We start from the raw sequence: 16,720 nt of genomic DNA on the forward strand, positions 1-16,720 counted from the left end.
CTTATCTTACAGGAATGTAAGGCCTTTTCTGGACTATAGAATATACAATAGCCCAGGAAAAAACATTTAAGTTGTACTATAGAGAAAGAGAGGAAGGCAGGATTGGAGAGAGACTAGTTCTAAGAATAGAAAGTGGATCAATTTTAAAATTATTAAGGTGGGCTGGGGCAGCTGGGTGGCTAAGTGGGTTAAGCTACCAGCTCTTGATTTCGGCTCAGGTCATGATCTCAGGGTTCATGAGTTGGGAGCCCCACATCAGGCTCTCTGCTGTCAGCACGGAGCCAGTTTTGGATCCTCTGTCTCCCTGTCACTTCCCCTCCCCCACTCGCATGCGCTAGCTCTCTCAAAAATAAATAAACATTTAAAAAAAATATTAAGGTGGGAAAAGGACATTGAGCAGTCCCTTTACCTAGTTCCAAGTGTTGGTTAAAGTAGCTTCACATTACTAAATGCATCTTCAGTGATGAGCACTTAGATTTTCTCTTTAAAGTTTATTTATTTATTTTTGAGAGAGACAGGGACAACATGAGTTGGGGAGGGGCAGAGAGACAGGGAGAGAGAGAATCCCAAGCAGTTTCCTCTGCACTGTCAGTTCAGAGCCCTACGCAGAGCTCAAACTCTTGAAACCGGGAGATGGTGACCTGAGCTGAAACCAAGAATCTGATGCTAAACTGACTGAGCCACCCACGCGCCCCTTGAGCACTTAGATTTTTACTACAAATCCTCTTTTGTAGCAACATTAGGCTTGCTTCTTCTCCCTGGTGTCTTGGGCAACAATTGGGTTGTTCATGCTATTCACTGGGATAGAACACAGAAGCTAGTTAAAAATAATTCTTTGACAAATTGATCTTGAACATGTATTAAGGTTTATTGCCAGTGAGGAAATGGGAGAGCATGTGGAAATAAGAAGTTATAGTTGAGAAAACAAAGGTTACATCAACAGCTAATTTTTTAAAAAGTAGCTAGTTAATAAATAGAGTTTTATTCACAGTCATTAGTTTTATAGAGGAAATCTAGGGCAGAATGACTCAGAAATGCTAGGTGTGTAGCCTACCAATTTAAAATAAGTATTGCTATTCACGCAAGAAGGAAACGATAAGGATGCATCTGGGGTTGTTAACTGGAGTAACAGTTTCATTCCCTTCTAGTAGTTCCTAGAAGTTCCAGTTTACAGGGAAAATGGGAAACCCCATAAACCGAGGGCAGAAATGGAAAACAGAAGCAACGAGCTCTAATTTTGAAAGGTGGCTGCCAGATACTGCAAATAAGACGCAGAAACATGGTTTGCCTGTTTTTTCATTTGGGGTCAATTTTCCTTTCCTTTGGCATACCAGAGCAGGTTTTAATTGTTGTCAGGAGGGATGGTGAGTTGATTTTGGACTATATTTAGTTGAAGGTTGGAAGATGGACATATGGGTCCAGAACTCGAGTGATATAGGTTGCAAACAGATTTACATTGTACATTTATGAAAATTATTGTAAAAGGGAAGACATACATCATGATTTAGTCTCAGTTGAAGGTAAATGTCATAAAAGGCTTATACTGTGTCTATTTTGCTCACCATTCTATGCAGGGTGCCTAGAAGTGTGTAAAGGGGCTCAGAAGGAATTGCCCCAAGGTATGCCACTTTGGCCTGCAGATTATTTCTGAGCTGAAAACAATCAAGGTACAAAAAAGACTCAGGAAGAAACTGACCTCCCCTAACTGCCTAAAAGAATTTAAAAAGAGAACCTGCTCCAGAAGAGAGCTATCACCATAGATGACTATAGTATAAGATGAATTAGATGTGATTAGGGAGGAATTTAGCAGTCTTAAAATTCCTCTCTACGTCCCATTGTTTCCTATGGGGCAGCAAACATTTGTTTACGAAACATTTACTCCTTTTCATCTTCTGTGAATTGCTTTCCGTCCCTTTGAAGTCCCAAACTCCCTTCTCCTCAGTTCAGGATGACATATATCCTCATTTTATCTTCCTGCCTTTTCATTTCTCCTGTACCTGGCATTCCCCATAGGTACAAAATTCAATTTGGTCTTCTGTTAATGTATTTAATGTCAATTTAAGACTAAGATCAGCTGGAAGAAGCTTTGAAGGGTAGAGGAAACGAAGAGAAACCTGTTTCCTCTCCAACACGTGCCCGGCACAAAGCAGATGCTCCAGTCTGACTGGATTTTGTAGAAATCAGAGTTTGGCCGTCCCCTGTTCCCAGAGGGAGGTCGAGCGCCACCTCCTCCGGAAGCCCTGTCCCTTTAAGAAAGGTAGGAAAAGGGAGAGAGAGGCTGCTGGGAAGGAGGGCGGGCCCTCTGCCACCCGGAGCAGCGCGTCAACCTCCACGCGGGGGCTCGCAAGCGCCAGGGGCGCTTCTAAAACACGCAGGAAAAGACGCACTGGGTCCGGGGGCTTAGCTTCCTTGGGCCCTGTTAGCCCAGCCTGGTAAGAAGAGGACTGTGCCTGTCCCTTTAAGGCTGACTCCTGTTCTCCTTGGAGGGAAATAACGTGGTCACACACACACTTGGGACTTACCTTTTTGAACTTCCCCTTCTTTCCTTAACAGTGCATACAGGTACCAAGTGTCCTCTACGTAAGTCGCGTGTTCATAACAGATGCTTCATTGGTGCTGGAGTGGGAGGGGGAAGCGTCGGTCTAAAAGACATGGTGTCCCAAACCAAAATCAGTTTTACGTTTGTTCTGCTGTATTTTTAATCTTAAGCTTGTGCGATTCAAGGGCTGACCCGATACTTCTAATAGAAGGAGTCCAGTGAGAAGGCAGGCTGTTAGAGACCCTGGGATCCCGAGGGCACGATCCGGAGATGATTAACACCCGCTGGAAGTCTGTCCCGAGTTCACACAAGTGGCCTGACAGGTATTTTAGCCTGCCTGTGTTTTGATATTTTAACTGATCGCTTGCATTTACAAGTGGGAGTTTATGTGTAAATATCTGGGTTATTATCTTGGGAAGATCTGGCAGTGTTCTTCCCTGGAACCAGTTTGCTGGCCTCTTTGGACGATTGAGAAACGATCTCCAGTTCGCTACAGTCTTTCTGTTACAACCATTGGCATCACTCATCACCAGTCTGGACCCTAGTAAGGGTTTGAGTTTGGGGCCCCTCCTCTAAATACTGGAGTGGATGGATATATGACTATTTAAAACATTTATGTAGAACAGATCAGAGGTCCCAAGTAACTGGGTGTATAGTTCGTGTTTAAACTGCTGTTCCTTACTCTTGATTATTCTCATTCAAGGGGTTTTTCTGTTGGAACAAGCGTTTTTGGCCCAGGCTTGGGAAAGATGAGTCATCAGAGATATTTACAGAAAGATATTTGGGAGTTGATATTCTTTTGTGACAATTAAATCCACAAAGTTTTCTTTTAAGGAAAACATCTGAATCTTGATTACATTGATGTTTTATGCTACAACAATTTTTATTGAAATAGAGTGTACTCAGTATGATTTATATGTCTTTGTCCACAGGCAGTTATAGTTTGTTAACCTCCACAACTCTTGGCAAGGCTTCATAAAAGCAAGACCAGTGTTTGCCCTGGTAATAACTCTGCCTTACCCACTAGAATCTAAGCTTCCTGAAGCCGCAGACTTTTATTTTGTTCAGGGTGCGTGCTTAAAGGTAAGGGATTTATTCAATGTGTGAAATCACTTTAAAGGTAAACCTTACTTTATGTAACAGGCATGTTCCCAAGGATTTCTCTCAGATTCAAATGCATGTATATTTGTTGTTCTAAATTATTAAAAGGCTTTTGTTGTGAAAAGGCTTCCTTTTTGAAAGGTTGTATTTTCCTAAATTGATGCACCAACACTTCCATCTGAAATGAACTTACACTTGTGAATCATCTGCTACAGAGCTTACACTGTAATATTTTCTCACTGTGTAATGGGATTTGGATGTGTCAGTGAGCCTTGGAATTTTCAGCTTTATTTCTGTTTTTAGAGACGCACAGATTTCCAGTTGAGATCAGTGTGGCAGCCAGACCCTTCCTTCCTCATGAGGAGCAGCAGCTCTTGTCAACAGCATCACTGACAGAACCTGTGTTTTGGAAAAGGACTGATGGCTTTGAGCCTGGGTGGGAGAACATTTGCACCATTTCCTGTGAACCACTCTGGTGTCTTTCTGAAAGCTGTGAGAAGCAATGGTCTTCCCTTGTTTCCCTGGAGACACAGCCCCTGGAGAAGAACTGGAAACGTTTTGGATCCTGAGATGAAAGCTTTCCTGGAAGAGAACACTGAAGTCACCAACAGAGGCAGCCTCACTCCTGAAATCCGGTTGCGGCTTTTGACGCCAAGATGCAAGTTCTGGTGGCAAAGAGCAGACCTGTGGCCCTACAGCGATCCTTACTGGGCAATCTACTGGCCAGGAGGCCAAGCCCTGTCTAGGTACTGCCCTAATTGAAATGGGAACCTTTAAGGACCATTCAGATCCTTTCTGTTTTCTACAGATCCTTTTTTCTGCATTCTCCTTCTCACAAAAAACCAGAGCAAATCCCTAAATTCTTGTTTGTTTAATTTGGAACAGTTTACTTCAGGCTTATCAAGGTAATTCCCCATATACAGTTCTCTCTCCAAGAGAAACCCTAGGGTCAGCTGTCAAAACCATTGCCAGCTATAAATGATCTGGAAATTTCACACTATTCTCAGGTTCATGGTTCATATTATATGGCCAGTGCAGAGTTCCTAGATGGAAACTAAAGCCCCAGTCCTTCAGCTTTCCGTTTAATTTCATAAATATTGCTCCTCGAGCCATCATTGCATCTTCTCAATCTCTCAAAGAACAAGAGATATGAGTGGGCCCCACAAAGGTTCCCTCTTCTGTAGTGGCTTATTGACGTCTCAAGTGAACTCTGGACTTGAATCAGCTTTTTTTTTTTTTTTTAAAGTAAGCCATATGCCCATTGTGGGGCTTAAACTCATGTCCCCAAGACCAAGGGTTGCACCTCTACTGACTGAACCAGACAGGCGCCCCTGAATCTGCATTTTTTAAGGTCTCCTAATTCCCCAGACTGCAAAAGTGTTCTTTTTTTTTTTTAAGTGTATTTATTTATTTTTAGAGTGAGAGAGCACATTCGAGCAGAAGAGGGGCAGAGAAAGAGGGAGAGAAAAAATCCCAAGCAGGCTCTGTGCTGTCAGCTCAAGTACTGGGGCTCCATCCCACGAACCTCAAGATCATGAATGAACCTCAATATCATGACGGGAACCAAAATCTAGAGTCGGAGGCTTAACCGACTGAGCCACCCAGGCACCCACAAAGGTGTTCTTTAGAACATTTTCTCACACATTCACACTATGCTTTTTATTAAAACACAGCTGCTGAAACAAAGGCAAGACCTTGGAGCATTTCAATCTGGTCTTTGCTCTTGGATTGGTAAGTGATTAAACCTGTTTATGTCTTGAGGTTCTAGAGCTCTGAAATGAAAAGGATAAGGACTTCTCATTCACAGGTATCATATGGCCTAACAGAATTAATGTTGCTTATAGTTTTAAATGTAAATTAAATAAATGTAAATATAGGGCTTTTCAGAGAATGAAGATTGGAAAGCTTTCTAGGTGTTAAACAATTCTGATTTTCTGGTCATTGTTGGCAAATTTTCAAGCTTTCTTCACTTACATCCTACCTTAAAAATATTGACATTTTAAATGACATCTATTAAAGTGATTGTTTATCAACTTCAAATACGAATTCCTTAACAGACTGAATCAGAGGCTGTACATCGGTGCACCCACAGATGTGTTTTGTTTGGCCTTGTAAGCTTAAAACAAAAAATCAGTTGCTAACATTTTAAAACTTGGAAAACTTCATGTAAAAATCTACTCTGACTTGAAAAACAGGACTATGTGATAACATGGGATTTTGTGTGGCAACAGTGAGCTGAAGATGGGGTAGCAGCTCTCCCTTTAGCCTGGCCATGGACACCCCTACTTTGCCATAGTCCCTGCTGTTCTTCACTTTCCACTAGTAAGGTCGAGTGTCAGTTGATATTTATTATTTCAGGGTTTCTCATCCATCTTCATTGTTTGATAACTATTTACCCCTGGTCCAAATTCTTTAGTTGAACTGGACTTTGTGCCTTACCAGAGAGGTCATTATAATGTTAGCAGTAGGTAAAACCATTCTAGGATGAACAATCAAGAGGAGACTGTGAATTTCGGATCTCACTTACTGAGTCCTGATTGTAGCAGTATTTTGTCTGCTTATATTCTTGGTGCGTAACAGTTTCTGGATCCTAGTAAAGTGCTCAGTACTTTAAAACGACACATTTTTGGTGGGTGCTTGGCTGGCTCAGTTGGTAGAGCATGTGACTTTTCATCTTAGGGTCATGAGTTCAAGCCCCATGTTGGTGTAGAGCTTAAAAAAAAAAAAAAAAGGCTTTTTCTTTTCTACTTCTTACTGACCTTCTCCCATCTCAGTGTTTTTTTCTTTCTTTCTATTTAGGTATCTTTTGGATAATCCTGATGTTGTCAGAGGAAGGTCTGTATTGGATCTTGGGAGTGGATGTGGAGCTACAGCTATTGCTGCTAAGATGGGCGGGGCATCGGAGATCTTGGCCAACGACATAGACCCTAGTAAGGATTTCATATTTAAAATTATTTAAAACTCAACTTTATTTTCTTTCAGGATAAATATCTATAGATGCCTCAATGTGATAGCTTATTTCCATGCGTATTTTGTAATCTGATATCGTGAACTTATGTTCAGTGGGATATTGATATTATCTGTGAGGATCCTGTGAGGCCTAAACTGAAGTAAATTTTTCTTAACAGGATTTATATTTATGTCTGTCAGATATCCCAAGGCGATACCACTTGGGAGCCTGGGAGTACTCACTGTTAATTTCTGGGCTGCGAATTTCCTGAAATATGTAGGTTGTGTGTATTTGACCCCAAACCGAAGTGAGGAGAGGCCTTGGGTTCTTAAGGGAGATTTTAGTCCATTAAAACCCAAGTTGAGACAGGTAAGTTTTAATTTCATCTGAGTTTCTTTTAGTTTTCAGTTTTACCGAGGATTTAGCTCTTGAAGATCCTGTTTTATACAGGGGTCTCAGTTCTAACTTGCCACGTTGCTCAAGCCCAAGGTTTGTTTCCCTGTCTCCTAGACTAACAAACCAAACCTCTTGGTTTCTAGGTCAGCAAATGTTCGTTAAAACCTCCACAGTTTTAGGTGTTTTGTGTTGTTTTGTTTTGTTTTCAGGATATCCATTCATATATCTGAAGCAGTAAATGGTTTCTATTGGTATAAACTGCTTTACCTAAAAAACAACTTACAACAAAAGGGAAAAAATATTGTTAGGAGATTTTCTGAATCACTTAAATTAATCAATAGGGAATTAAAACTGCCCAGCATATACCAATGCATTATGTTCTTTTTAAAGTTGCAGGAATGGCTATCACACTGAATTGTGAATTGAACCAACTGAATCCTTTTCCAATTTTAACTAAAAACATTTTGGATTTGGAACAAGATAAGTGGGACCTTGTTGTGCTTGGAGACATGTTTTATGATGAAGACCTTGCAGACAGTCTTCATCAATGGCTGAAGAATTGCTTTTGGACCCACAGAACTCGAGTACTGATTGGTGACCCTGGGCGACCCCAGTTCAGTGGACATAGCATTCAACATCAGCTGCACAAAGTGGTAGAATATTCACTTCCAGAGCCTACTAGGAAGGAAAACAATGGATTGACAACAAGCACAGTATGGGATTTTCGGCCTTGAGTTGTCCAAGTGCTTCTAAGATGAACATAGCTATGTTTGGGTTTACTCCTAAGAGACCTGCCAGTTTAGAGCATGCAGTTCCTGTTAAATGGCAAATCTTGTTTCCAAAATGTGAAGGCTTAAAGTTTTGTCAGCCGTTGTCACGTAGTTCTGCATTATGCCAAATGTACAAATCTCTACCTACAATTTTCTAGTTTTACTGCTGTAGGGATAGAACTATAAAAGACAGTACCAAAATGGTAGCAACATGTAATTTAAGTAGTGGAGAGAAATGAGAAAGTGTGGCAAAGTCTGTTCGTGTAGTTGAAGACAACTATATGATATATCTTTGAATTAAACACAATACAAAATATATAAGAATGCTGTATTTCCAAAAAATTACCTGTAAAGATCAAAGATGCAGTTAGTATGGTACAGAGTACACGGGCTTTGGAGTCAGGCAACTCTGTCACTTTCTAGTTGGGATTTTCAGGTAGTTAAGCTCTCTGAGCTCTAATTTCCTCATCTATAAAATTGTAACAAAACTTGGTAAACCTCACCTCAAAGGCTATTATATTAAATGAAAGCATAAAGTACATAATATATAATAGGACCTCAATGGACAGTCATGCATAAAAATAAGGATTCTAGAATTTCCTACATACTCTGTACTGTGACACCTTATGATGCCTCTTTATGTCTCTCTAAGGTTAGCTAGAAATTGGTTATGCTACCACTACATGTCCCAGGTTGTCAGGATCTGATAAATCAGAAAAAACCCTATGACATAAGTGAGAATGTAAAGAAGAATATGTACAGTATACCACTATTTATATAGAAAAGATATACATATGTACTTACATATATGTTCACATATAAAATACGTATTTGCTTGCAACATACATAGACTATCCCTGAAAAGATAAATAAGTAACTGGTAACAGTGGTTGCGTTCGGGGTAGGGTACCAGATAGCTGGTAGACTGGGGTGGGAGGGAGACCTAGGTTTTACCTTTGGGTCTTATAATTTTGTACTAATTATATGTACTACATTTTCTTTCTTTTCCTTTTTTTTTTTTTTTTTTTTTCCTTTTTTTTTAATGTTTAGTTTTGAGACAGTGAGCACGAGCGGGGAAAGGGCAGAGAGAGGGGGACAGAAAATCTGAAGCAGGCTCCACCCTGACAGCAGCAAGGCAACGCAGGGCTTGAACTCATGAACTATGAGATCATGACCTGAACTGATATCGGACGCTCAACCTACTGAGCTTCCCAGGTGCCCCTATGTACTATATTTTCTATTCTCTAATTTAAAACTAAACACCAGCATCATATATGTTACAAGTGAAGTAGAAGATGCAGCCTTTCTAATGTGCTCTCACATTCTTATACACTGCTTAGGAATTGTTTATAACATACGCATTATATGTAAGCTTTCTAATAATACATGCATGCCACTGGGATTAGGGTACCAAGGAGATGTGATCAGTTATAGTCATACAGCAGAAATGTGCAGAAAGCAGTAAAGAACAAGTTGTTGCTTAGATAGGAAAATAGGATAATTAGATGGGAATTTTGGAGCTGGGGCTGCAGAGGAACTTGGGATTCTTGAACTTGGATGTTAGAGTTTATTCCAGCCTACTGAAACAACTCTTGTGCATCTAATTCCTGCTGGTTTACTGGGTCTCAAACATTATCAACTGTACATTTTTATTCAGCCTTGGTTAAAATTAATAGAAATTATAGGCTACAATGGCATTGGATGATATTTGAGAGGAAAGAGTTTTGTTGACATATCCTTTGAAGATTCAGAGTATTCTGCTGGTTATTGCCCTTCTTAGCAAGATAAGAAAGAGAAAATTGGAGAAAATTACACTCTGGAGCACTGTGGAAATTAACCTGAGACAAAGAGAAGATTTAAGCTTAAATATCTACGAACCCTGCTTCTATTATCCTCTCTTGATGATTTATTTGGAGGGCACAAGAAGGTCGTTGAGGTATCCAAATGTTACTTATTTTAAAATCTCCCATGTATATAATGGTGAGCCGTGAATGACTTCATAGTTTAACAAACAGGTTTGTATTAAGACTATTCACATTTAGTGGTGCCTGGCTGGCTCAATTAGTGGAGCATGGGACTCTTGATCTCACCCCACGTTGAGTGTAGACATTACTTAAAAAAATCCTTTTTTTTAAAAAAGGACCATTCAGGGAGCGCCTGGGTGGCTCAGTCGGTTAAGTGTCCAACTTCGGCTCAGGTCATGATTTCACGGTTCATGGGTTCAAGCCCCGCATCGGGCTCTGTGCTGACAGCTCAGAGCCTGGAGCCTGCTTCAGATTCTGTGTCTCCCTCTTTCTGCCCCTCCCCTGCTTGCATGTACTCTCTCTCAAAAATAAACATTTATTTTTAAATTTTTTAAATGTTTTTTAATGTTTATTTTTGAGAGAAAGAGAGAGAGAGAGAGACTGAGCATGAGCAGGGGAGGGACAGACACAGAGGGAGACACAGAATCCAAAGCAGGCTCCAGCCTCTGAGCTGTCACTGCAGAGCCGGATGCGGGGCTCAAACCCACGAGCTGTGAGGTCATGACCTGAGCTGAAGTTGGACACCTAACCAACTGAGCCACCCAGGTGCCCCAAAAATAAACATTAAAAAAAATAATAAAAAAGGACCATTCAATTTTAAAGTGGTTATTGATATAGTTGGATTAATATCTTCCATATTTGTAACTGTTTCCTATTTGTTGCCCGAGTTCCTGGTTTCCTTTTGGTGTTCTACTCTTGTCCTGCCTTCTCTGCTTTAAAGTTTTTTTTGTTTAATGTTTATTTATTTTTGAGAGAGAGATGGAGCGAGAGACAGAGTGTGAGCAGGGGAGGGGCAGAGAGAGGGAAACACAGACTCTGAAGCAGGTTTCAGGCTTTGCGCTGTCAGCACAGAGCCTGATGCAGGGCTCGAACTCATGTACTGTGAGATCATGACCTGAGCTGAAGCCGGGCGCGTAACTGACTGAGCCACCCAGGTGTCCCCTGCCTTCTCTGCTTTAAAAAAAAATTTTTTTTTAAATGTTTATTTTAGAGAGAGAGAGAGAGAGAGAGAGGAGGGGAGGGGCAGAGAGAGAGGGAGACAAAGAAACCGAAGCAGGCTCCAGGCTCTGAGTTGTGAGCACAGAACGTGAAGTGGGGCTCAAACTCACAAACTGCAAGATAATGACCTGACCCGAAGTCAGACGCTTAACTGACTGAGCCACCCAGGTGCCCTGTGCCTTCTCTGCTTTTAACTGAGCATTTTCTATGATTCTCTCTCTTCCCTTAGGATATCAATTATACATACTAAAAAAAATTTTTTTTAGTGGTATACATTTATAACTAGGCCGAGTCCACTTATAGTACAAGCAGTATTGTAGCACTTAATGACTTTCAGTTTGTTCAGCTTTTATCTTTTGAGGACAGGAGTGATGACTTCCAATCTCTTTATAACATCGGACCGGAAACTGGAAGTACGGGTATTATTTTTATTTATTTATTTTTGTCCTTTATTTTTTTCTGTGTCCATCAATTCAACAAATATTGGGTGCTTGTTATGTACCAGATACTGTTCTAGGTACTGGGAATACAGCAACGGGAAACAAATTTTTTCTGCCTTCGTGAAGCTTATATTCTAGGGTGGGGAGACAGATAGTAAACAAAAAATAGACAAGATATCAGATGGTGATAGATGGTAAGGAGAAAAATAGAGATCAAGGTAACAGGTGAGGATGATAGAGATAGATAGGCATTGGGCCCTGAAATTTTAAATAGAAATAGCTAATACAACCAGCAATATAAAAAGTCAAGAATATTAAACTGCAAAGTGCTTTAGGAAGATAATCCTTTACAGACCCTAAAAAGCTGATCTTTAGATCTTAAAACTTGTTTCCCCAAGAGAGGAAAAAGCTACTTTGTTTGATGTTTACTATTAAATTTTATTGAATTTGTCTTTAGGGGTAACTGGCCGGCTCAGTTCGTAGAGGAGGTGAGTCTTAATTTTAGAGTTATGAGTTCAAGCCCCACATTGGTGGAACCTACTTAAAAGAAAATTCACAGGTAAAACAGGCTTTACCCATTTTACACATATACATATGTACCACCTTTGAGGGGCAATATATATATCCATACTATAAACATACCATATTTATAAAGTAATTAATAGTAAGGTCAAGAAATAGAGTTGACTGTGTAAACCCTCCTTCTAAACATGTAGAAGAATTTTGCCTATGCTATACTTCCCTTCTTTTGCACTACATCAGAGTTAAAATAGAAAATCTTTAGGAAAGTCCCACTGAGACAGGCTCATGGCACAGGGAATATTCTGAATTTGGGGGTAGTTTAAACACTATATTTCACTGTATATGTGTGATCATAAAAGAGCAATTCATTTGAAAACTAAGACCTGTGCTATTTGTTTCACAATGTGAAACAACAGAGCTTTAGAAACAGCCTCTATAATGATATGTTGTAGCTACTCATTCTTACACATTCCTGAATGCAGTTTTTAAGGAAGAAATTTCATAGATGCATAGCACGTATCTGGAAAAAGTAGCCATAAAAAGTAAGTGGCTGGGCAAGGGCCTCAGTAACATTCATATGCTGAATGGCTGAGGTGTATGATGTCATGGGTTTATGGCATTAAGCTATTTCTTTGTTTTATTGAAATATTGAATTCTGGGAAGATTTAAAGGCCTGATGTTCAGCTTTCCTTTTAGCCAATGAGCACTTAAATACTTCAGGAAGGTAGGGGCCAGAAAATAGTTAGGAAGGTAATTATGCCTTTAGAGATACTTAGAATTCTAATGGTTATTCATATTGGTAAAATTTCTCTTATAATGGCTCAAATATGTCAGTAGGAGAAGGAAATCTCCAGGGAAAACTGGTAATTTAAAACTTTGTTATTTAAGAAACAAACACAATACTCCCCCCACCCCAACCCCGAATACATCAGAGGGCATGCTAGGCTTACCATGTCAAAAACAATGACTCCTCAAACAAACATAGAATAATACCACTATTAAAATGTTTAAGAGTCTGGTTAACTTCAAAGCAAAAACCACATTATTGGAAAGCCAATCTCAAAAACCATTGTTTCCTGGGAATGTAGTATGAAGATCATTGCTTTGATAAGCTTCAATAAGCATCAATAAACAGTCCAAGTCACTTGCTTTAGTTTGTTTGGGCCTACTAATTGCTCCAGGACTTCTCGTGAATGATCTACAAAAGAAAACAATGACAATATATTAACTCATAATAATCAGAAATATTTATTATGTCCTCAATATAAACTAGGGGTGATAATAACTATTATATCTCATAGGGGTATTTAAAAGATTAAAGGGCATGATATACAAAGAATAGCATACAACTAAAAACATTTAATTAATGATAACCTTCATTTATTAGCTGCAGTGCACATGTCATAGTAATACTTTTTAAAAAATGGGTATTCATTATTTTCTCTGTAATTTCATCTTAATTTCACCAACCAGAGAGTAATGGTATAATTTCACCATTAGTCTGTGTTTGAACTTTCCCAGGGTCCTGGTGGGAAACAGACATACTAAAGTGGTGTGCTTGAACAGGGTTTAACGAAACAACTATTTACAAAGGAGTGAGCAGGATTAAAGAAAACCTATAGGTGTGGTAAAGCACCTTGGAAAGCTGCAATATAAATGGTTAGGGGAAGGAGCAGTTACTAGGACAATTTGACTGGTAGGTAAACATTTTCCACATCATACAATATTATTATAAAGCATGATTTTTAATCGATAACGATTATATGAATTCATTATGATTTAACCAGTCTATATTATTGGACATTTAGATGTTCTCAGTTATTCATAATGTATAGCAGCAGCTTTAATATGGTTTACATTTCTTTTGCAAAATTGATTTTATAAGATCTTTTAAAAATATGAATTAAAGCAAAAATACTGATAAAATGTTACTGCTTTAAAAATTATTCACAAGTTTACCAAACTTGTTCCATAGATACAGCCTATGTTGTATATACAACAGATCTCCAAACTAGTCTTGGAAAGTTTCTAGGTTAGTGGTTGTTAGTTACAGATTTCACAAACCAATAGAAAAAAAATTGGGCCCAATATATGGTCCCTAAATTTGATTTTAAGCAATACAAAAATAAGCCAAAATGCCAAGATTTAGTGCAAGCAAGAGAATCAGATTGTATGAAATGAGAATTATAGTTCAAAAAACAAAGGTTTATATCAGCAGCTATTTTTTTTTAAAAGCAGCTTGTAAGTGAACAAATGTAGTTATTTTGTCATATAAATATCAGGGGTGGGGGTCCTAGGTGGCTCAGTCAGTTAAGCGACGAACTTCAGCTCAGGTCTTGATCTCACATTCCTGAGTTCGAGCCCTGCGTCGGGCTCTGTGCTGACAGCTCAGGGTCTGCTTCAGATTCTATGTCTCCCTCTCTGTCTGCTCCTCCCCCACTTGTGCTCTCTCTTTCCCTCTCTCTCTCTCAAAACTAAATAAACATTTAAAAAATGTATCAGGGCGCCTGGGTGGCTGGCTCAGGTATGTCCAACTCTTCTTGATTTCAGCTCAGGTCATGATCCCAGGGTGGTGGGATCAAGCCCCATGTCAGGCTCCATGCTCAGAGTGAGATTCTTCCTCTCTCTCTCTCTTCCTCTGCCTCTTCCCCTTGCTCTCTCTAATGTAAATTTAGAAAAAATTTTTTTCAACGTTTATTTATTTATTTTTAATTATTATTATTTTTTAGAGAGAGAGCGTGTGCGAGTGTGAGAGGGGCACAGAGAGAGGGAGACACAGAATCTGAAGCAGTCTCCAGGCTCTGAGCTATCAGCATAGAGCCCGACATGGGGCTTGAACCCATGAACTGTGAGATCATGACCAGAGCCGAAGTCTGACACTTAACCAACTGAGCCAGCCAGGCGCCCCAACGTTTATTTTTTGAGAGAGAGAGCGAGAAAGGCAGAATGTGAGGGAGGGAGGGGCAGAGACACAGAATCTGAAGCAGATTCCAGGCTCCAAGCTGTCAGCACAGAGCCTGATGCAGGGCTCAAACCCACAAACCGTGAGATTATGACCTCAGCTGAAGTCAGATGCCCAAACAACTGAGCCACCCAGGCACCCCTAATGTAAATTTTAAAAATATCATTTATTATAGAGGAAATCTAGATTAAAGGCAGGCTTTAAATAGTTTGAAAGCAAAAAGATGGACAAGGCTGTATCATGAAAACAGTAACTATTAACAAAGCTGGAGTGGTTTTACTAAGAGCCGAAATGGGGAATACTTCCTAACTCATTCTGAAGACCAGTATTACCTTGATGCCCTGATGCCAAATAAAGATATCACATACACACAAAGCTACAGACCCATATCTCTAGTAAATATGTACTCAAAAATCCTCAACAATACACTAGCAAATCAAATCTAGCAACATATAAAAAAGCTCATATGCCATGATCAACTGGGATCTATCCCAGGAATGAAAGGTTGGCTTAACATCTGAAAATCAATTAATGTAATACACTGTATTACTTTCTTATTACTAATGTAATAAATTACTACAACCTTACTGGCTTAAAGCAACACAAATTTATTATTATATAGTCAGAATTCCAAATTAAGTCTCATTGGGCTAAAATGGATCAGCATTCCTTTTTGGAGGCTCAAGGGAGAGGATTTACCTTTGACTTTTCCAGCTTCTAGAGGCCACCACATTCCTTGCATTCCTCCATATTCAAATGGAACAACATGGGACAGAGTCCTCATGCTGCCACCTCTATGATTCTCCTTCTGCCTCCCTCTTCCACTTACAAAGATTTATGATTACACTGAACCCACCTAGATAATCCAGGATAATCTCTATTTTAAGGTCAACTGATTAGCAACTTTAGTTCCATTTGCAATCTTATGTAACATAGCATACTCAGGTCCTGTGCATTAAAATGTGGACATCTTTGGGTGGGGGCATCATTCTGCCTATAACATACACCATATCAATAGACTAAAGGACAAAAACCACATTATCATTTCAATAGACGCAGAAAAAGCATTTTACAACACTAATGGTAAAAACATTCAACAAACTGGGAATAGAAGGGAACTTCCTCAACCTGATAAAGAACATCTAGGAAAAAGCTAATACTTAATGATGAGACACTAATGTTTCCCCACTAAGATGAGAAACAAGATAAGGATGTCTGCTCTTTCCACTTCTATTCAGCATTGCAGTGGAGGTTCTAACCAAGGAAATTAGGGAAGAAAAAGAAATAAAAGGCATCCATATTGGTAAGAAAGTAAAACTATCATTACCTGTACATTATATAATACTGTATACAGAATGTCCTAAGGAATACACTAAAAAATTAGAACTAGTAAATGAGTTCAACAAGGCTCCATATACAAGATCAATATACAAAAATCAAATGATTTATATACACTAGCAAGGAACAATCCAAAAATGAAATTAAGAATTCCATTTATGTTACCATCAAAAAGAATAAAATACTTAGAGATAAATTTAACAAAAGAAGTGAAAAAGTCTGAAAACTATAAAACATTGTTGAGAGAAATTCAAGATTTAAATAAATGGAAAGATATCTGTGTTCACAGATCAGAAGATAATATTAACACGGCAATACTCCCTAAACTGATTGCAGATTCAATGCAATCTCTCCCAGAATCCCGGTTGCCTTTTTTTTTTTTTTAAAGAAATTGACAAGAGGGGCGCCTGGGTGGCGCAGTGGTTAAACGTCCGACTTCAGCCAGGTCACGATCTCGCCGTCCGTGAGTTCGAGCCCCGCGTCAGGCTCTGGGCTGATGGCTCGGAGCCTGGAGCCTGTTTCCGATTCTGTGTCTCCCTCTCTCTCTGACCCTTCCCCCTCTCTCTGACCCTTCCCCGTTCATGCTCTGTCTCTCTCTGTCCCAAAAATAAATAAAAAACGTTGAAAAAAAAAATTAAAAAAAAAAAAAGAAAAGAAATTGACAAGGGATGCCTGGCTG

The 16,720-nt window shown here is 39.4% G+C and overlaps 2 protein-coding genes across 6 annotated transcripts in view; one reads left to right on the plus strand and one right to left on the minus strand.

Moving 5' to 3' along the window:
• The first annotated feature begins 2,288 nt into the window (after window positions 1-2,288).
• On the plus strand, window positions 2,289-10,630 carry ETFBKMT (electron transfer flavoprotein subunit beta lysine methyltransferase). Of its 5 annotated transcripts, none has more exons than XM_049625248.1 (5): window positions 2,289-2,862; window positions 3,472-3,622; window positions 3,944-4,386; window positions 6,440-6,570; window positions 7,377-10,630. In XM_049625248.1, exons 3-5 carry the CDS (start codon window positions 4,061-4,063, stop codon window positions 7,718-7,720), a joined length of 801 nt encoding a protein of 266 aa, XP_049481205.1. In that variant the 5' UTR covers window positions 2,289-2,862; window positions 3,472-3,622; window positions 3,944-4,060; the 3' UTR covers window positions 7,721-10,630. The 5 variants fall into 5 exon arrangements, with proteins under 5 accessions (XP_049481205.1, XP_049481204.1, XP_049481206.1 ...); XM_049625247.1 differs by having other exon boundaries at window positions 2,289-2,580; window positions 2,710-2,862; window positions 3,472-4,386; XM_049625249.1 differs by having other exon boundaries at window positions 2,289-2,562; window positions 2,710-2,862; window positions 3,472-4,386.
• A 2,093-nt stretch (window positions 10,631-12,723) lies between these two features.
• AMN1 (antagonist of mitotic exit network 1 homolog) overlaps window positions 12,724-16,720 on the minus strand; it is a 54,326-nt gene continuing 50,329 nt past the window's right edge. Inside the window, exon 7 of the mRNA XM_049625251.1 lies at window positions 12,724-12,939. Coding sequence (XP_049481208.1) covers window positions 12,866-12,939 — 74 coding nt within the window. The 3' untranslated portion in view covers window positions 12,724-12,865. The remainder of the gene's footprint in view (window positions 12,940-16,720) is intronic.

The sequence above is a fragment of the Panthera uncia genome, chromosome B4, assembly GCF_023721935.1.
Source record: "Panthera uncia isolate 11264 chromosome B4, Puncia_PCG_1.0, whole genome shotgun sequence".
NCBI classification, from domain to species: domain Eukaryota; kingdom Metazoa; phylum Chordata; class Mammalia; order Carnivora; family Felidae; genus Panthera; species Panthera uncia.